Genomic DNA, 22,326 nt, shown 5'->3' with positions numbered 1-22,326 from the left:
AGGACACCGTCCTTTTCTTTCCCTTTTTTTGGTGAGGAAGATCGTTGCTGAGCTAACATCTGTGCTAATCTTCCTCTATTTTGTATGTAGGATGCTGCCACAGCGTGGCTTGATCCACACCTGGGATCGAAACCCGCAATCCCTGGGCTGCTGCAGCAGAGTGCACAAACTTAACCACTGTGCCACTGGGCGAGCCGCCTATTTTCTTAACAATAGTCATTCATATTCCAATTTCACTTCAATATTGTACAAGTATCTTTCTGCGGATTCTACCAGGCAATGTGAGAAATTCATTACAGAAAGAAATTTAACAATCACTCAAAGTAATTCTTATTAAATTTTACGTGAAATGAAGAGTACATCCACAAAATTACCTGACAAGCAATGTGCACGAGGTAGACCAGCTCTTTAGATTCACAGCCATTTTTCATTACTTCATTCTGTTCTTCTGAAAGTGAAAGCTATATCAAAGAAGCAAGGACAGAAGAGAAGGAAAGTCATGACTAATGAACAAGAATAAACTAAGCATTCAGTAATACTTGGACCTTCATATCAACTTAATGTTAAGACATGTCTTTAATAGAACTCTAGTGCTTAAGGCAAATAAAGAATTCAGAATTTAAAAAAAAAAATGTTTCCAAGAATTGTCTTTGTAGCTTATGTCTTAATTTAGATTACATTACCACAGTAAATAAAATACAATCATTCATGAGCAGGTCACCACTTCCATAACTTATGTAGCACATATGTGAAAGGAAGGCATTAAGGTGGGCACTGAGAGACAGTGTGACAGGTGGTTTAAAAAAGCTCAGGCTCTATTAACTGGCTGCCCAGAAGACAGGTTGGGCCTATAGACACGTTTTATTTCACTCTCACCATGAATTCACAGTGAATTCACACTGAATTTTATTTTCTTTTTATTTGAATCAGCAGCTAACACTTAGGAACTGAGTCATTTCATATGAAAAATACAGATTTCTGCCTTCTTTTGAAAAAAATCAGAAAATGGAACCACATTTTCACATGGGCAACAACAGGCTGAAGCTGACAAGAGACCAAAACCCTTGTGTCAGGCACGTAGTCTCCAAGAGACTTTGCCACAGAACTGATTATATTTTCATGAAGTATCTAGGCTGAATGTTAACTATCATTCATCATACTGCTTGATTTGTAATTTTTTCTTTCTGGTGAGGAAGACTGGCCCTGAGCTAACATCTGTTGCCAATCTTCCTTTCTTTTTTTTCCTCCCAAAGCCCCAGTACACAGTTGTATATCCTAGTTGTAAGTTGTTCTAGTTCTTCTAAGTGGGATGCCACCACAGTGTGGCTTGATGAGCATTACATAGATCTGTCCCCAGGATCCGAACCGGCACACCGTAGCCTGCCAAAGCGGAGTGCACAAACTTAACCACTCGGCCACGGGGCCAGCCCTTGTTATTTTTTTTGTAGCCTAATCACTTCTCTCATTTATCCTACAGACCTGCCCCATACAGGAATGTGAATTTGAAAACTCTGCACCAGAGACAGACAATCTTGAGTTCAAAAGTGTCACTGACTGGCTGTGTAATATTGACCTACCTACTTAATTTCTCATCTGGAAAATGAGGATGATATAATACCTATTTCAACTTTGTGAGAAGTAAATGAGATAATGCATTTAAAGTGTTCACCAAGGTGTCTGGCACTCAGTAAGTACTTAATAAATGTTACCTATCATTACAGTTAATATTATAAGAAATAAAAGGTTAGTGAAGATATAGTCTCCATTTTTGAAACCAGTGTCACTGGAAATATTAGGGGGAAAAAACCCTCCTGGTATTAAGTATGAGAAGTTCACAGGATAACGATCATTCTTACAGTGGCCAAAATAAGCCAGGTTAACTACAAAATCATAGTTTTCAAAGAAAGTGGAAGAATTAAGGGTGAAAAGAAACCTAAATGAACTAAGTTGCAAAAAGTGATAGGACTTTATGAGGCAGCAGAGACTCGTGGATGTGCTCAGAGGCCTGACAGAGATGCAGCAGGGTAAAGAATCTGCCATACAGAGTGAGGAGAAACAGCCAAAGCCTGAATGACTGACTGTGGACTGGAGTGATAACTGAAACTGCAAGGAGCACCTGGTAGCAGATAGTCAACACTCACCCACCAACTGATTCCACAAGGATTCCCCAAGTGTATTGGGTCAGTCCACCAAACGCTGGGGAAGAGCAGCTGAACTGAGAGAGATGAACCCAGCAAGTGTGTGGAATCTCCCCAAGCACGAGGCATCTCATCACTGGAGATGGGGAACAGGGCAAGAAAGACCAGAGAGGGCAGAAGAACTGAGAGATATCTGAGGCACTCAAGACATTCAACAACTGAAGGCTGGAGGTGGCACAGAAAAGCTGAGAGAAACCCCAAAGAGGCAACCCAGGACTTCACAGAATTTAAGGCAGCTACACACCAAGATCTGGGGTAGCATAGAGGGAAGAGAGGTCTCCTTTGACACAAAAAACTGGAGAAAGGACTACAGAACAAAGAACTAGCAACCACGTGGTAAAGAAGAGATAAAAAAAAGTCTGCATGCTCCCCTCAGTTTAGAAAATAAGTGGTTTAGCATTAAAGCACAAAGAGGTCTTCAGACATCTCACCAATTTTCAGTTTTCCCTGCTGAAAAAAAAACTCCTGAACTTACAGTAAAAATATTCAAAAGTAATGATAAACTAAAGCTTCCACAAAGGCCAGATATATATCAGCTACAGATCAGCTTAACTCAGCCCCCTAATCAAACATGACTAACATAATCTAACAACAATTTAATAGACTGGAAGAAGAAGGAATAAGTCCATCCTGGAGATAAATATTATTTACTTTAGCCTCTATCGTCTTTTATATAACATATTTGGCATAAAAAAAATACAGAACACGCATAGAAGCAAGAAATTGCAATCCATGGTGAAGAGAGGAAACAACAAAATAAATCAGACCCAGAAACAGTCCAGATATTGAAATAATAAAAATAAGGTAAATTCACTATAATAGATATTCTAAAATTTAGTTCAAAAGATATATATAAGAACACTTGGGAAACTCCAGCAGAGATTGAAACTATAAACATATTCGAAATAAAATGCTAGAAATAAAAAAGATGGTATCAGATATTAACAGAACACTGGACCCAGTAGATGAAAGGACCAGTGAACTAGAAAACAGGTCCATAGAGGGGCCGGCCGGTGGCATAGCAGTTACGTTTGCACGTTCTGCTTTGCTAGCCCGGAGTTCACTGGTTCGGATCCCGGATGCAAAGATGGCACCACTTGGCAAGCCATGCTGTGGCAGGCGTCCCACATATAAAGTAGAGGAAGATGGGCACAGATGTTAGCTCAGGGCCAATCTTCCTCAGCAAAAAGAGGAGGATTGGCAGCAGATGTTAGCTCAGGGCTAATCTTCCTCAAAAAAAGATAACAGGTCCATAGAAACTATCCAAGCTGAAATAAAAAGAAAAAAAAAGAATGACCAAAAATAACAGTACATTTGACATCTGTGAGAGAATACCAAACAGACAACTACACGTACAACTGGAGTAACAGAAGGAAATGAGAGAGGGAGGGAGGCAGAAAAATATTTGATGACATCAGATGAGAACTTTCCAAAACTGGTGAGATATCAACCAACAAGTGCAAGAAACTCATAGATCCCCAAATAGAATAAATTTACAAAATCACTACCAGGCACATCATAATGACACTTTTGAACAACAAAATTAAAGACAAAAATCTTTAAAGCAGGCAAAGAAAAAAAGCATATTACATAAAGGGGAAAAATACAAATGACAGCTGAATTCTCACTAGAAACAAGAGATGACAGAAGTCAAAGAGAAACACCTTTAAAGTGCTGAAAGAAAAGACTGTCAATTCTATATCCCATGAAAACAACCTTTGGAAATTTAAGAAATGCAAACACATACAAATGACAAAAGCTGGGAGAATTTGTCTCCAACAGACCAGTGCAACAAGAAAAGCTAAAACAATTTCTTCAGGTTGAATGGAAATGGTACTAGGTAGAAGCCCAGGACTACAGAAAGGAATAAACAATACCAGATAGGGTAAATATTTAAGTAAACATAAAACACCTAAACTCTCAGAAATAACAGATGGCACAAGTTTGAGAATATTGTAATAGTTCTGAGAAAAGAAAACAAATTAACCTAGATTTTATTCATATCTAAACTATTAAGACAAAAAAAGACTTAAAAAAAACATTTTCTGGTGAATAAAAACTTGAGTTTCCACCAACAAATCCTCACTAAAAGGACTTCTAAAATAGGTACTTAAGAAAGAAAAAAAATGATTCCAGGGGAAAGAGCTAAGATGTAAAGCAGAAATACTGAGCAAAGAATTCAGCAAATAAGTACTGCATCTCAACAAATTTTAACTATTTAACAAAAATAATGATTAATTATAGGAGATAAAAGGATAGAACTGTAACCCTGGACAACACTAGCAAAGAAGACAAGAAAGAGTGATCCCAGTTAAAACATTCTCAGTACTGGTTTGCCTGGGAGAAGGAGGGGAGACACTGGTAAACTTTAGACTGAAAATTAGTTATTCAGTTAAAATTTTAATGGTAGCCACTAAAAGAATAGCAAAACAATATGTAGCTTCCAAATCATAAGGAGGGGGATAAAATTATAACATGTCAATAACTGCAACAGAAATAAGGACTAGAAGTAAAAGCAATCTTCCCCAGCAGAACTAGGGGGCGGAGGAGAGGAAGGAAGGAGAAACAAACTCGCAGGGACACACAGCAGAAGCACTGTTCAAAACTACTGTAAAGTGAACAAAAATCTGCAGTCACCTGGAGCAAAAGATTATACTCAAGATAAAAAATGGACAGCTTAAAGCCCAGGAGGAAAAGCTGAGAAGAGAGGTTCTTCGGGAAATTAAAGCACTCAAAAGTGCCTGTGTATACTGGGGCATTCAGAACCCCAGGAACATGTCCAGGGCGGGACACATGCACAGAAAAACCTAGGATCCTAGGCGCTAACCTCTAACTAATCTTCAGGCCAACACAGAGCCATGAGCAGCCTGGCTAAGTGTTGAAGGAGGGCCCCAACACAACGGAAATGTGCAAGGACTGGAGAAACTGGCTTTTTGTTTATTTTTTATTTTTAGCTCCTGGCATTCAAAGAATTCCCTGACACAACACTACCTGAACACCAGCTAAAAGAAGAGAGACTTCAGGGAGTATCCAAGACAAGGAACACATTCTCTGCAAAAACTCTGGAAAAGTCACTAAACAAACAAACAACTTCAGTCTTTCACAAACAAAAACAGAAAACCTGTGGAAAGAGGTGGAATTTGATTTCCATGGTTACCATATTATAATATTCAAATGTCCAGTATGCAACAAAAAAAACCACAAGGTATACCCCAAAAAACAGGATGGCATGGGTCTTTCACAAGGAAAAAAACCCAGAAACTATCCCTGAGAATTCCAGATATAAGACTTAGTAGATTTTAATTTAACTATATAAAATATACTCAAAGGGATCAAAGAAACCAGAAAGAACTAAAGGAAAGTAGGAGAACAATGTATGAACAAATAATATCAATGAAAAGAAAGGAAAAAGGAACAAAACATAAATTTGGGAGACAACAAATCACTAGCTAAAATGAAAATTTCACTAAAAGGGATCAAAAGCAGATTTGGGCAGGAAGAAGAATCAGCTTATTTTTAAAAAGGGCAAAAAAAATACACAGAAAGAAAAAGGAATCAAAAATGTAGAAAGTGCCACAGGGACCTCTAGGATACCATCAGGAGGACCAAAACGTGCATTATGGGAATCCCAGAAGGAAAAAGAGAGGGACCGACATAAAGAGCTTATTTGAGGAATATGGAGGAATAGAACCCAGACTCTAATCCCTTCACAAAAATAGTAATTAGCAACCATCCATACACAAGAATGCCTTAGTGAAAATCTCAGAACCTAGGGGGTGAAGCCAAAGCAAAGTGTTAGAGCAAAAAAAAAAAAAGAGAGAAAAGTGGCATTAGAAGGGTAAGAGGAATGGTTTCATTTTGACCATGTTGCCCCTCTCCTAAACCAGTAGAGAATCACACTGAAAGAGAATCCCTGGGACTATAGTTTCTCCAGTGGGTAAAAAAGAACCCAAAATGGCTATCTACTTTCCCAGTGTTCAGGGGCAAACCTCAGGAGGCCCATCTCTGTCTCGCCTTATAGGGAACGCTTGGAAAACTGGCAGGAGTAGAACACCTGGGGTCATCTAGTAACAAAGAAGGGGGACAAGACAAAGAGCAAGCAGCCAATGGATCTTGGAGGTGGCACCATGTCTCTGCCAGTGACCTTGCCACAGAGCCCAGCCAGCAGCTCCACCTGATCAGAGAACCCAAACGGCAGCCCCATAAGGCTAGGGAGTGCAGTCATCAGTTCACTCGGCTGAGGTCCCCAATCAACAGATCAGCCAACCACAGAGCACAGTCAGTGACTCTCCCCAATGGTGGAGCCCAGCCTACAGCCATGTCCAACTGCAAGGCACAGTTTGTGGCCCTGCCCAGCCTGGGAAGCCAGTCAGTGATCACTTCTCACCAAGTACAGCCAGCAGTCCTGCCCAAATGGGGAATCCAGCCGGTTACCCAACAAATGCAGAGCAAGATGTGTGCCTGCCCCACCACCATCACAGAGGTCAGCTTGTGACCCCAGAAAATGCACAGAACAGCCTTTGGCCTCACCTAATCACAGAATGCAGCCTGCAGTCCTGCATAAACACCAACTCCAGTCAGTGGAAACAACTGATCAGGGAGTACAGCCTGTAGCCACAAATGACCAAGGATGATTATAAAGCCTAGCCCGCAGCACTGCCAAATCACAGAGCACAACAAGTGTTTAGCTTTATGTCAGCAGGGAGGCCAGCAAGTGGTCCTGCCTAACTGTGGAGTCCAGCCAGCAATCCGACCTGACCTCAGATGGTGAGCAGCAGCCTTGCCCACCAAAGACTCCAGCAGTAGCCCAATCTTCCCAAGGATGCTACCAGCTGATCCATTCAAAATCACAGGCTTGGCTAAGCAGTAAAAGTCTTTCCCTGCCAAAATGAACCTGTAAAGACTGAAAGAGGTGACCACTTCCTCAATGCACAGATACCAATGCAAGGACACAAGGATAATGATGAATCAGGGAAACACAATACCACCAAAGGTAATTAAGAAAAATCCAACAACTGATCCTAAAAAATGGAGATATATGAGCTGAATGACAAAGAATTCAGAACAGTTATCTTTAAAAAGTTCAGTAAAATGCAAGAACGCACAGATAGATAACTAAACCAAATTAGGAAAACAATACATGAACAAAATGAGAAGTTTAACAAAGAAAAAGAGACCATAACAAAAAACAGAAATCATAGAGCTAAAGAATATAATGACTGCACTGAAGAATTCAACAGAGAGTTGTGACAGCAGACTCAAACAAGTAAAAGAAAGAATCAATGAAGAAGACAGGTCATTCAAAATTACCCAGTCATAAGAACAAAAAGAAAATTGAATAAAAAGGAATGAAGAAAGACTACAGAACTTATAGGATACCAATAAATGAGACAGCACATGCATTATTGGAGTTCCAGGAGGAGTAGAGACAGAAGAAGGGGCAGAAAGTCTATTCAAAGAAACAACAGATGAAAACTTCCCAAATTTGAGAAAAGATACAGATATTCAGGTACCTGAAGCCCAAATGTCCCCAAACATACTCAACCCAAAGAGGACTTCACCATGACGCATTATAATCAAACAAAGAGAGAACTTTGAAAGCAGGAAGAGAAAAGGGACTCTTCACATACAAGGGAACTCCCTTAAGGCTATCAGCATATTTAGCAGCAGAAACTTTGCAGGCCAGGAGACAGTGAGGTGATATGTTCAAAGCACTGAAAGGAAAAAACTGCCAAATAAGAATACACAATACCTCGCAAAGCTGCCATCAGAAATAAAGGCGAGATAAAGACTCCTAAATTAATAATAGCTGAGAGAGTTCATCACTAGATATATATTATAAGAAATTCTAAAGGGAGTTCTTCAAGTTGAAATAAAAAGGTACTAAACAACAAAGTAAAAACATATAAACGTATAAAACTCATCAGTAAAGGTAAATATACTCAAATCCAGAATTCTCTAATATTGTAATGAAGGTATGTAAATCACTTTTAGCTCTACTACAAAAGTTAAAAAACAAACATTACTATAACTAAAATAATTTTTAAATGGATACACAATATAAAAATATGTAAATGGTAACATCAATAACCTAAGTGAGAGGGAGGAAAGAAGTATGGGTTTTCTATGTGATAAAACTTAAGTTGACAGTGTAAAATAGGATGTTCTAAGAACATTTTATAAATCTCCTGGTAATGACAAAAGAAAAACTTGTAGTAGACACACAAAGAAAAATGAAAGGAATCAAAGGATAAGGCTAATAATAGTTACCAAATCACGAAAGAAGAAAGTAAAAGAAGAAGAAGAAAACAAACGAATGACAAATCAAATCGAAATAATTAACAAAAATGGCAATAGTAAGTACTGACTTACCAATAATTACTTTAAATGTAAATGGATTAAATTCCTCAGTCAAAAAACAGAGTGGCTAACAAGTGATGTTAGCATCACAGCAGAGTGAGCTCTCCCTGTAAACTCTCCCCTCAAAGATACAATAAAAGGACATTCATATGCCAACACAGGACATCCAAATCACAAAAAGGATGCCTGAGAGACTCAGGCAGCCATACGTCAGAAAGCAGAGGTGCTGGAGCACCCCCTCTGATGTCCAAGGAAGTGGAACAAGGTAAGAGAATGCTTTTCCTCCCTGAAGGACAATGACCCTGAGATTCTGTGTGGCCTCCAGGAGGAAAGCGAGGAGGGAGCTGTGGCCCTCCAAAGGAACACCAGAGATCTCTGAGGTCCAGCACAGGATGGGGAAAAGTCCCTGACAGAAGTGGCTAGCTATCACGGAGGTGTCTTCACCAAGACAACACCCCAGGAGAGCAGATAGCAAGGGCAGAGTGAGAAGGCGCCAAGATTGCACAGCAGAAAAAAAGTGCCCCTCCCCCCTGCACAGCGCTCCAGCCCAGCACCTGGGAGCTGTCCCTGTGATTGCAGCAGGCTCAGAATATGCAGCTCTTGACCCCTACCCAGTGGCAACAGGTGGAAGCGGCAATCAAATACTACCACAATGCAGAAGCACAAATCCATGCTGTCTAACAGTATGGAAAACTATATTGACTCTCCAGACCAGAAGGAAAATGACAAGGACTGAGAAACCAAACCTGAAAACACAGAAATCTGTAACCTAAGTGACAGAGAATTAAACAGTTATTATTAAAAGCCTCAATGAGTTAAAAGAGAACGCAGATAGACAATTTAATGAGTTCAGGAGCTACTTCACAACAGAGATTCAAACTATAAAGAAATATTGGAGATGAAAAACAATGGATGAGATAAAGCAGACTTTGGATTCCCTGAACAAAAGAGCTGAGATCAAGGAGGAATTAATCAGCAACAGTGAGGTCAGGAATATAGAAGTGCTTCAGATAGAGGAGGAGAGAGAACTAAGACTACAAAGAAATGAAGAAATTCTCTGAGAAATATCCAACTCAATTAGGAAATGTAACATAAGGATTATATATTCCAGAGGGAAAAGAGAAGGAGAATGGAGCAGAAAGCTTGTTCAAAGAAATAATAGCAGAGAACTTCCCAAACCTTAGGAAGGACATGGAAATCCATGTGAAAGAAGCCACCAGATCTCCTAAGTATGTCAATGTATAATGACCTACTGCAAGGCATATAGTAGTCAAGCTAGCAAAAGTCAATGACAAAGAAAAAATATTAAGGGCAGCAAGGCAAAAGAAAATAACTTACAAAGGAACCCCTATCAGGCTTTCAGCCTATTTCTCAGAAGAAATCTTACAGGCTAGGAGAAGAGTGGAATGATATATTCAAATCTCCGAAAGACAAAAACTTTCAGCCAAGAATACTCTATCAAGTGAAAATATCTTTAGATATTATGGAGAAATAAAAACTTTCCCAGATAAACAAAACCTAAGGGAGTTCATCCTCACAAGACCCCCACTACAAGAAATCCTCAAGAAGGCCTTCATATGTGAAAAAAAAAAAAGAACAAAGGGGTTACAAAGCCCTGAGTAAGGAGATATATAGGTAGGAAAAAAAACAGAAAATTGAAGCTGCACATCAGAACAGGTTAGCAAATACTCAGGCAAAACATTAAAGATAAAAGGAGGGAAAATAACAAAAACAAAGATAATCCTGTCATTTTAACCATAAACTCACAACACAAGATGGAATAAGATGTGACAAAAATAACTTAGGAGGGGAAGAGGAGAGGGACTGAATCACTCAGTGTAAGGAAATAAGAGGTCACCAGAAGATGTACTATCTCATCCATGAGATTTTGCATACAAACATCATGTAACCACTAAAAAAATACGTAGAACAGAGACACAAATAATAAATAAGGAGAAAACTAAGAAATCTAGCATAAAAAACTAGGTGACCAAACTGGTAGTCCAAACCACATGGGACGAGAAACAAAGGAAATGCAGGAGAACCAGAAAATGAGCAATAAGATGGCAGCATTAAGCCCTCATATATCAATAATCCTCTAAAGGTAAATGGATTGAATTCTCCAATCAAAAGATAGAGAGTGGTGAGATGGATTAAAGAGCAAGACCCAACAGCTGCCTTCAGGAAACATATCTGAGCTCCAATGACAAACAGACTCAGAGTGAAGGGATGGAACATGATACTCCAAGCTAATTGCAAACAAAATAAAGCAGGTGTCGAAATACTTATATCAGAGAAAGTAGACTTCAAGATAAGACAGGTAAGGATAGACAAAGAGGGGCAGTATATAATAATTAAAGGGACACTCCACCAAGAAGACCTAACACTTATCTATGCACCCAACACAGGAGCACCAAATACACAAAGAAACTATTAACCAATCTAAAAGGAGACATGAACAACAACACAGTAATAGTAAGGAACCTCAATACTTCATTCACATCAACAGACAGACAATCCAGCCAGAAAGTCAGCAAGGAAACAGTGCAATTAAATGCAAAACTAAACCAGATGAACTAAGTAGATATATATAGAACACTCCAACCAAAAACAGCAGAATACACATTCTTCTCAAGCTCTCATGGAACACTCTCAAGGATAGACCATATCTTGGGAAACAAGGCAAGCCTCAATAAATTTAGTAAGATTAAAATAATAACAAGCATCTATTCTAACCAAAAAGCTGTGAAAATAGAATTAACTACAAGAAAAAAACTGAGGAAGGGACAAAGATGTGGAGACTAAACAACATGCTACTGACCAACCAATGGATCATTGAAGAAATTAAAGGAGAAATCAAAAAATATCTGGAGACAAATGAAAATATACCATACCAACTCATGTGGGATGGAGCAAAAGTGGTACTAAGAGGGAAATTCATCACAATATACATTCGCCTTAACAAACAAGAAAAATCCCAAATGAGCAATCTCAAAGTTGACCTAACTGAATTAGAAAATGAACAACAAACAAAGCCCAAAGTCAGCAGAAGGAGGGAAAAAATAAAAAGCAGAACAGAAAAAAAATGCAACTGAAACAAAAAAGATGGTAGAATGGATTAATGAAACAAAGAGCTGGTTCTTTGAGAAGACAACCAAAACTGAAAAACCCCTAGGTAGACTTGCAAAGAAAGAAATAGAGAAAGCTCACATAAATAAAATTACAAATGAAAGAGAAGAAATTACAACAGATACCACAGAAATACAAACGAATGTAAGACAATACTATGAAAAGCTATATGCCAACAAATTGGAGATTCTAGAAGAGATGGAAAAGTTCTTAGACTCTTACAACCTCCCAAATGTGAATCAAGAAGAAATAGATAATCTGAATAGGCCAATCACAAGTAAAGAGATTGAAACAGTAATCAAAAAGTCCCCACAAGTCCAGGACCAGATGGTTTCCCTGGTGAATTCCACCAAACATTCAAAGCTGATTACATACCTATCCTTCTAAACTACTGCAAAAATTAGGGAAGATGGAACACTTCCTAACACATTCTACGAGGCCAACATCACCCTGATACCAAAGCCTGATAAGGACAACACAAAAATGGAAAACTACAGGCCAATATCACTGATGAACACAGATGCAAAATTCCTCAACAACATATGGGCGACTTGAATATAGCAATACATCAAAAACATCATACACCATGACCAAGTAGTATTTCTACCAGGGATACAGGGATGGTTGCCCATCCACAAATCAACCAATGTCATACACCACATTAAAAAAATGAGGAAGAAAAACACATGATCATCTCAATAGATGCAAAGAAAGCATTTGAGAAGATCCAACAGCCATTTAAGATAAAAACTCTTTAACAAAATGAGAATAGAAGGAAATTACCGCAATATAATAAAGGTCATAAACCCAAAGTCAACATCAAACTCATGGGGAAAAACTGAATGCTTTTCCTCTGAGAACAGGAACAAGATAAGGTGCTCACTATCACCACTCTTATTCAATATTGTACTGGAGGTTGTTGCCAGAGCCATTAGGAAGGAAAAAGGAATAAAAGTAATCCAAATAGGAAATGAAGAAGTGAAATTCTCGCTGTTTGCAGATGACATGAGATTATATATAGAAAACCCTAAAGAATCCATCAGAAAACTACCAGAAAGAATCAATAACTACAGTAAAGTTGTAGACTACAAAATCAACTTACAAAAATCAGTTGCATTTCTATACCCTAATAACAAACTAAAAGAAAGTGAACTCAAAAATACAATCCCATTTACAATCGCAACAAAAAGAAGAAAACATCTAGGAATAAATTTAACCAAGGAGATGAAAGACCTATACAATGAAAACTATAAGACATTATTGAAAGAAACCAATGATGACATAAAGAAATGGAAAGATACTCTATGCACATGGATTGGAAGAATAAACATAGTTAAAATGTCCACACTACCCAAAGCAATCAACAGATTCAACGCAATTCCAATCAGAATCTCAGTGACATTCCTCACAGAAATAGAACAAAGAATCCTAAAATTCATATGGGGCAAAAAAACACTCCGAATAGATAAAGCAATCTTGAGAAAAAAGAACAAAGCTGGAGGGTTCACAATCTCTGATTTCAAAATGTAATACAAAGCTATCATAATAAAAACAGCATGGTACTGGTACAGAAACATACAGACAGATCAATGGAACAGAATTGAAAGCCCAGAAATAAAACCACACATGTACAGACAGCTATTCTTTGGCAAAGGTGCTAAGAACATACAATGGAGAAAAGATAGTCTCTTCAATAAATGGTGTTGGGAAAACCAGACAGCCAAATGCAGAAGAATGAAAGTAGACCATTTTCTTATGCCACACAAAAAAAACAAACTCAAAATGGATCACAGACTTGAAGGTAAGACCTGAAACTGTAAAACTTCTGGAAGAAAATATAGGTAGTATACTCTTTGACAGTGATCTTTTTTTAAATTTTATTTTATTTTTCTTATTTTTATTTATTTTTACTTTTTTCAGATGTACATATTTCGAATTCTCTGTACATTACATCGTGTTCACCACCCGAACACTAATTATAGTCGATCCCCTCACATGTGAGCCTAATCACCCCTTTTGCCCTCCCCCCTCCCCCCTTTCCCAATGGTAACCACCAGTCCAATCTCCAATGCTATGTGTTTTTCTGGTCGTTGTTTCTATCTTCTACTTATGAGTGAGATCATATGGTATTTGACTTTCTCCCTCTGACCTATTTCACTCAGCATAATACCCTCAAGGTCCATCCATGTTGTCACAAATGGCCGGATTTTGTCATTTCCTATGGCTGAGCAGTATTCCATTGTGTATAAATACCACATCTTCTTTATCCATTCGTCCCTTGATGGGTACCTAGGCTGCTTCCAAGTCTTGGCTATTGTGTATAATGCTGCGTTGAACATAGGGGTACAAGTATCTTTATGCATTTGCGTTTTCAAGTTCTTAGGATAAATACCCAGCAGTGGGATAGTTGAATCATATGGTAGCTCTATTCTTAATTTTCTGAGGATACTCCATACTGCTTTCCATACAGGCTGCATCAGTTTGCACTCCCACCGGCAGTGTACAAGGGTTCCCTTCTCTCCACATCCTCTCCAACATTTGTTGTTTGTTGTCTTGTTAATCATAGCCATTCTGACCGGAGGGAGGTGATACCTCATTGAAGTTTTGATTTGCATTTCCCTGATAGCTAATGATGTTGAGCATCTTTTCATGTACCTGTTGGCCATCTGTATATCTTCTCTGGAGAAATCTCTGTTCAGATCCTTTGCCCATTTTTAACTGGATGGTTGGTTTTTTTGTTGTTGAGCTGTATGAGTTCTTTGTATATTTTGGATATTAACACCTTATCTGATATATGATTTGCAAATATCTTCTCCCAATTGTTAGCGTGTCTTTTCATTTTGTTGATGGTTTCCTTTGCTGTGCAGAAGCTTTTTAGTTTGATGTAGTCCCATTTGTTCATTTTTTCTTTTGCTTCCCTTGCCCAATCAAGACATGGGACTTGAAAATATGCTGCTAAGACTGATGTCAAAGAGCGTACTGCCTATGTTTTCTTCTAGAAGTCTCATGGTTTTGGGTCTTCCATTCAAGTCTTTAATCCATTTTGAGTTGAGTTTTGTGCATTATGTAAGGGAATGGTCTATTTTCATTCTTTTGCATGTGGCTATTCAGTTTTCCCAACACGATTTATTGAAGAGACTATCCTTCCCCAATTGTATGCTCTTGGCTCCCTTGTCGAATATTAGCTGTCCATAAATGTGTGGGTTTACTTCTGGGCTTTCGATTCTGTTCCACTGATCTGTGTGTCTGTTTTTGTGCCAGTACCATGCTGTTTTGGTTACTATGGCTTTCTAGTATATTTTGAAATCAGGGAGTGTGATACCTCCAGCTTTGTTCTTTTTTCTCAGGAATCCTTTGACTATTCGAGGTCTTGTGTTACTCCATATAAATTTTAGGATTCTTTGTTCTATTTCTGAGAAAAATGTTGTTGGAACTTTGCTAGAGATTGCGTTGAATCTATAGATTGCTTTAGGAAGCATGGACATTTTAACAATGTTAATTCTTCCAATCCAAGAGCACGGAATATCTTTCCATTTCTTTGTGTCTTCTTCGATTTCTTTCAACGTTTTATAGTTTTTGGTGTATGGTATTTCACCTCTTTGGTTAAGTTTATTCCTAGATGTTTTATTCTTTTTGTTGCAATTGTAAGTGGGATTGTATTCTTAAATTCTTTTTCTGCTACTTTGTTGTTAGTGTACAGAAATGCAACCAATTGTTGTACGTTGATTTTGTATCACACGACTTGACTGTATTCCTTTATGGTTTCTAAAAGTTTTTTAGTGGATTCTTTAGGGTTTTCTAGATAGAAAATCATGTCGTTTGCCAAGAGTGACAATTTCACTTCTTCTGTTCCAATGTGGATCCCTTTTATTTCTTTTTCTTGCATGATTGCTCTGGCTAGGACTCCCAATACTATGTTAAATAAGAGTGGTGACAGTGGGCATCCTTGTCTGGTTCCTGTTCTTAGAGGGAGAGCTTTCAGTTCTTCTCTGTTGAGAATTATATTTGCTGTGGGTTTGTCACATACAGCCTTTATCATGTTGAGGCATTTTCCTTCTATACCCATTTTCATTAGAGTTTTATCATAAATGGATGCTGTACCTTGTCAAATGCTTTCTCTGCATCTATTGAGATGATCATGTGATTTTTATTCTTCATTTTGTTAATGTGGTGTATCATGTTTATAGATTTGGGGAAGCTGAAACACCCCTGCATCCCTGGAATGAAGGCCACGTGATCATGACGTATGATCTTTTTAATGTATTGCTGTATTCAATTTGCTAGTTTTTTGCTGAGGATTTCTGCATCAATGTTCATCAGTGATATTGGCCTGCAATTTTCTTTTTTTGTGTTGTCCTTGTCTGGTTTTAGTATCAGGATGATGTTGGCTTCGTAGAATCAGTTAGGAAGCCTCCCTTCCTCTTCAATTCTTTGGAAGAATTTGAGAAGGACAGGTATTAAGTCTTCTTTGAATGTTTGGTAGAATTCACCCGGGAAGCCATCTGATCCTGGACTTTCATTTTTGGGGAGGTTTTTGATTGCTGTTTCGATCTCCTTACTGGTGATCGGTCTATTCAAATTTTCCACTTCTTCTTGGTCCAGTTTTGGAAGGTTGTATGTTTCTAAGAACTTATCCATTTCTTCTAGATTATCCAATTTGTTGGCATATAGCTTTTCATAGTATTTTCTTATTATCTTTTGTATTTCTGAACTGTCCATTGTAATCTCTCCTCTTTCATTTCTGATTTTATTTATCTGAGCCTTCTCTCTTTTTTTCTTGGTGAGTCTAGCTAAGGGTTTGTTAATCTTGCTTACCTTTTCAAAGGACCAACTCTTGGTTTCATTAATTTTTCTACTGTTTTATTAGTCTCTATAGTATTTATTTCGGCTCTGATTTTTATTATTTCCTTCCTTTTACTGATTATGAGCTTTGATTGTTGTTCTTTTTCCAGTACCTTTAGGTGCACTTTTAGATTGTCTATTTGGGATTTTTCTTCTTTGTTGAGGTAGGCCTGAATTGCTATAAACTTCCCTCTTAGAACCGCTTTTGCTGTATCCCACAAATTTTGGCACATCGTATTTTCATTTTCATGTGTCTCCAGGAATTTTTTTATTTCTCCTTTGATTTCTTTATTGACCCATTCGTTGTTCAGTAGCATTTTGTTGAATCTCCACATTTTTGGGGCTTTTCTGGTTTTCTTCCTGTAGTTGATTTCCAGTTTCATACCTTTGTCGTCAGAGAAGATGCATGGTATTATTTTCATCTTCGTAAATTTATTGAGATTTGTTTTGTGGCCTAATATGTGATCAATCCTGGAGAACGTTCCACAGGCATTTGAAAACAATGTGTATTCTGTGGTTTTTGGATGGAATGTTCTCTACATATCTACTAAGTCCATCTGGTCGAATGTGTCGTTTATGGCCAGTGTTTCCTTATTGATCTTCTGTTTGGATGATCTACCCATTGGTGTAAGTGGAGAGTTAAAGTCCCCTACTATTATTGTGTTACTGTCTATTTCTCCTTTGATGTCTGTTAATAATTGCTTTATATATTTAGGTGCTCCTATGTTGGGTGCATACATATTTACAAGTGTTATATTTTCTTGTTGGATTGTTCCCTTTATCGTTATATAGTGCCTGTCTTTGTCTCTTGTTAGTTTTTGTTTTAAAATCTATTTTGTCTAATATAAGTATTGCTACCCCCACTTTCTTTTCTTTGACATTGGCATGGAATATCTTTTTCCACCTTTTCACTTTCAGTTTGTGAGTGTCTTTAGGTCTGAAGTGTGTCTCTTGTATACAGCATATACATGGGTCTTGGTTTTTTTATCAAATTGGCCACCCTGTGGCATTTGATTAGAGCATTTAGTCTATTGACGTTTAAAGTAGCTATTGATAAATATGTATTTATTGCCATTTTGTTACTTTTTTTTCCTGAGTGTTTTAGTAGTTCTTCTCTGTTCCTGTCTTTTTCTCTTGCTCTCTTCCCTTGTGGTTTGATGGCTATCTTTAGTAATATGTTTGACTTCTTTTGTGTTACTTTTTTTCTTGCTTATTATAGGTTTTTGATTTGAGATTACCATGAGGATTCCATTTAATATTCTATGTATATAAGTCTATATTGAGTTGATAGACTCTTTAGCTTGACATCTTTCTAAAAGTTCTACTTTTTCACTCCCCTCCTTCCACATTATGTTTTTTAAATCATATATAGTTTCTTGTTTAGTGTGTGTCTATCCATTACCCTCTTATCATTGAAATAGGTGATTTTAGTACATTTGTCTTTTAACCTTCATATTATCTTCACAAGTAGTTGATCTGCTACTTTTACTATATTTTTTCCTTTACAAGTGATTTTATTGCCAGGTTTTTTGTTGTTTTTTTGATAATTTTTTTTTATCTCTATTTGTGGTCATTGCTTTCCCACTTAAGTAAGTCCCTTCAGCATTTCTTGTAGAACTGGTTTCTTGGTGATAAACTCCTTTACTTTCTGCTTGTCTGTGAAGCTCTTTATCTCTCCTTTCATTCTGAATGACAACCTTGATGGATAGAGTATTCCTGGCTGTAGGTTTTTTCCTTTTAGCACTTTAAATACATCGTGCCATTCTCTTCTCGCCTGTAGGGTCATGGCTGAGAAGTCCACTGATAGCCTGATGGGTATCCCTTTGTATGTCACTTGTGGACTTTGTCTTGCTGCTTTTAGGATTCTCTATCTTTAATTTTGGACATTTTAATTATAATATGTCTTGGTTCGGGCCTCTTTGGGCTTATCTTGTTTGGAGCTCTCTGTGCTTCCTGAACTTGGATGTATGTTTCCTTCCTCAGATTACAAAAATTTTCATCTATTATTTCTTCAAATAAATTTTCTGTCCCTTTGTCTCTCTCTTCTCCTTCTGGGCCACCTATAATTCGAATGTTAGCACACTTGATATTGTCCCCAAGTTTCCTTAGACTGTTTGCATTCTAATTCTTTTTTCTTTTTTCTGTTCTGCTTGGGTGATTTCCTCTAGTCTTTCATCCAGCTCGCTGATCCGTTCTGTTGCATCCTCTACTCTGTTTCATTTCCAGTATTGTATTCTTCATTTCTGATTTTTTTTTAAATCTTCCAGTTCTTTGCTGATGAGCTCACTGTGTTCACCCCCTCCTCTCCCAATATCTGTGAACCTCTTCATGATATTTTGTTTTAACTCTTTGTCGAGTAGGTCGCTTGTTTCTGTTTCATTTAGTCCTTTTTCTTGGGTTTTGTCCTGTTCCCTTTCAACTATGCCTTTGTCTCGTCATTATGCCTCTTTCTCTGTGCTTATTTCTATGTATTAGGTGAGTCAGCTATGTCTTCCGATCTTGGAGAAGTAGGCTTATGTATGAGATGCCTTATGAGGCCCAGCAGTGTGCTTCCCCCTCGTCACCAGTCCACAAGATCCAGGAGTGACCCCTTTGTGGGCTACTTGTGTCCTTCTGCTGTGGCAGGGTTGCTCCCACTGCAGCTACCCAGGGAGTCTAATCTTTCCTTCCCTGGCCAGCTGTTGGTAAATCCAGTTTGGGGAGCCTCAGCACTGTTGGCTACAAAGTGTATCAGCACACTCCTATTGCAGTTTTCCTCTTAATTGGGTTGATACCCAGTGTAGCTGGTTGCTAGGCTCAGGGGCTTACAGTTGTGACAGGCCTCAGGCCTACAAGGCTGTTGTCAGTTCTCTTAGGAGTGCAGCTGAGTGGGGCTAGCCCTAGGCAGGGAGCACTCAATTGTTTCAGGCTCTGGAAGGTGGGGCTGATTTGTGAAGCACAGGTCTTCTGCTGCCGATGAGCCTCACCCCCCACAGAACCACACACTACATCAACACAGTCCTGGTCCATGCAAACTTCTCAACCCCCGGGAGTGTACCCCAACACTGCACTGCAGAGGCCCCAACCTCTCCATCACTGCCCCCCATAGTTCACCTGGTCCTCACACAGGCCCTGCCCCACAGAGGCAGACACCCTTGCCTGCCTGTAGAGGATCAAGGTACTTAGTCAACGCAGGCTGCAAAGTAGCCTGAGGGCTTGCTTGCTGGGGCCAGTCCCTAGAGCAGGTTGCCTGCCCTGGCTGAACTGGATTAAATCTGTGCTCTAGCAGGTGGAATTATTTTCTTAATTTCCTTTTTCAAATTATTCATTGTTAGTATATCGAAACACAAGTGATATGTGATTATTGATTTTATATTCTGCAACTCTGTTGAACTCATTTATTATTTCTAAGAGTTTTCTTGTGGAATCTTTATGGTTTTCTACATATAAGATCATGTCTTTTGTGAAGAGAGATAATTTTACTTCTTTATTTCCAATCTGGATGCCTTCATTTCTTTTTCGTCCATAATTGCCCTGGCTAGGACTTCCAATACCATGTTGAACAGAAGTGGTGAAAGCAGGCATTCTTATCTTGTTCCTGATGTTAGGGGAAATGCTTTCACTTTTTCACCACTCATATGATGTTAGCTGTGGTTTTTTCATATTTGGTCTCCCAGTTTGTTGAATGTTTTTATCATGAAAGGGTGCTAAATTTCTTAAGAACTTTTTCTACATCTCAGTCCTGAAGTGGGACCAAGAAGGCGGAGTAAGTAGTCTTCTTTGTCTCCCCCCTTCGAATCTACAACTAATTGATCATTCATCGGTTAACAAAGGATATCCATATAGCATCTTAGGACGCCTGAGAGACCCGTGCTGCTATACTTCGGAAGGAGGACGGACTTCCCCCGGGGAGGAGGTGGAGATAGGTGAAAACTCTCCGACCCCCGATCCCCAGACAGCCTAGTACCCGCAAGCAGCTCTCTTCCAGCAGACTGCCCCATAGCATCACCACAAACCAAGGGCACGAGAGTGCACTCACCGACGGAGCAACGGTGGAAACAGGTGACCACAGCCCTACCTAAGCCCCCCATGATTACATCTAAACCCAGGGGGAAACTCCAGGGTCCTGCACTGGCGACAGGGAAAGCCTCTGCTCGCCATTAGCTGAGAGGCCCCGCCCAGGATTCAGAACACCAGGAGGCTCCCAAAGAGCAGGATCCTGGGCAAGGCAGCAGCTTGCCAGCCACCGCCGGACTCATGGACTCCGGCTGTGCCCCAGAGGGTGCAAGGGGATCCCAGAGATTCTGTGGGATGGCCTGGGGCTGGGTAGAGCTCCTGCAGCCCAGCTCCGCAGCCCAGGGGGAAACTCCAGGTTCCCACAGCACCCTCAGCGAAAGCTTCTGCACAGCACTAGTGGAGAGGTCCCGACCAGCAATCACAAGGCTGGAAGGCCCTAGGGCAAAAGTAGCACAACTAGGTGAGCTAACCAAAGACTGAAGAAGATACCCATAGCTCTGCTGGGACCTATAGTGGACAAGTGAGATCTTGTGGGCTCTGACAGTGACAGAGCTGCAAATATAGGTGATCCTGCTCCCAGCCTCTGGGAAAGCCCATAACACTGCTGCAGACCCCAAGGAGGGAGCACATCTAGGTGGTCTGCAACAGTAGGCACCAGCAGCCTGAGGCACCCTTGCGATTGTCCCCACAGCTGACAAGAGACCCCACAGGACCACTGTGACTATGAGGAGGGGCCAGGTCCAGTCAGTAACAGCTGACAGGGTCCCTGGTCAGTGCAGGCTAAACAGCTGCTCCCACACACACACTAGTTGAAACAAGTGGAAGCAGTAACTAAACTCTATCTCTTTGCAGGGGCACAAATCCATGCCATCAAACAGTATGGAAAAATATATTAAATCTCCAGAACAGAAGGAAAATGACAAGTACCCAGAAAACAATCCCAAAGACAATGAAATCTATAACCTAAATGACAAGGAATTCAAAACAGCCATTACTAAAAAACTCAATGAGTTAAAAGAGAATTCAGATAGACAACTCACCTAGTTCAGGAGCTATGTCACAAAAGAGCTTGATACCATAAAGAAGAACCAAACAGAAATATTGGAGATGAAGAACACAATGGAGGAGATTAAGAAAAATCTGGACTCTCTAAACAGTAGGGTCAATAATATGGAGGACAGAATTAGTAATTTGGAGGATAGGAATATAGAAATGCTGCAGACAGAGGAGGAGAGAGAAGTAAGACTAAAAAGAAATGAAGAAACTCTCCGAGAATTATCCAACTCAATTAGGAGATGCAACATAAGGATTATAGGTACACCAGAGGGCGAAGAGAAGGAGAAGGGGGCAGAAAGCCTGTTTAAAGAAATAATGGCTGAGAACTTTAGAAACCCGGGGAGAGAGATGGAACTTCATGTGACAGAAGCCAATAGATCTCCAAACTTTATCAATGTAACAAAACCAACCCCAAGGCATATAGTAGTGAAGCCAGCAAAAGTCAACGACAAAGACAAAATACTAAGGGCAGCCAGGCAGAAGAAAATAACCTAGAAAGGAACCCCCATAAGGCTATCCTCAGATTCCTCAGCAGCTACCTTACAGGCTAGAAGAGAATGGAATGTTATATTCAAAACTCTGAAGGACAAAAACCTGCAGCCAAGAATACTCTATCCAGCGAAAATATCCTTCAAATACGATGGAGAAATAAAAATTTTCCCAGATAAACAAAAGTTAAGGGAGTTCATTGCCAAAAGACCTCCTCTTTAGAAATGCTCAGGAAGACCCTCATACCTGAAAAATC

General features: G+C 39.2%; 1 protein-coding gene across 4 annotated transcripts in view; it reads right to left on the bottom strand.

The window, feature by feature from the left end:
- Window positions 1-22,326, bottom strand: part of ARHGAP32 (Rho GTPase activating protein 32) — a 319,072-nt gene that overhangs the window by 118,918 nt on the left and 177,828 nt on the right. For all 4 annotated transcript variants that reach the window (XM_070489929.1, XM_044751953.2, XM_014864063.3 and 1 more), the window contains one exon: window positions 375-461. In XM_070489929.1, the coding sequence (XP_070346030.1) occupies window positions 375-461 (87 nt within the window). The remainder of the gene's footprint in view (window positions 1-374; window positions 462-22,326) is intronic.

The sequence above is a fragment of the Equus asinus genome, chromosome 20, assembly GCF_041296235.1.
Source record: "Equus asinus isolate D_3611 breed Donkey chromosome 20, EquAss-T2T_v2, whole genome shotgun sequence".
Classification (NCBI taxonomy): domain Eukaryota; kingdom Metazoa; phylum Chordata; class Mammalia; order Perissodactyla; family Equidae; genus Equus; species Equus asinus.
Note: the sequence above shows the minus strand (reverse complement) of the source record. Positions and strands in the feature narration are given on the sequence as shown.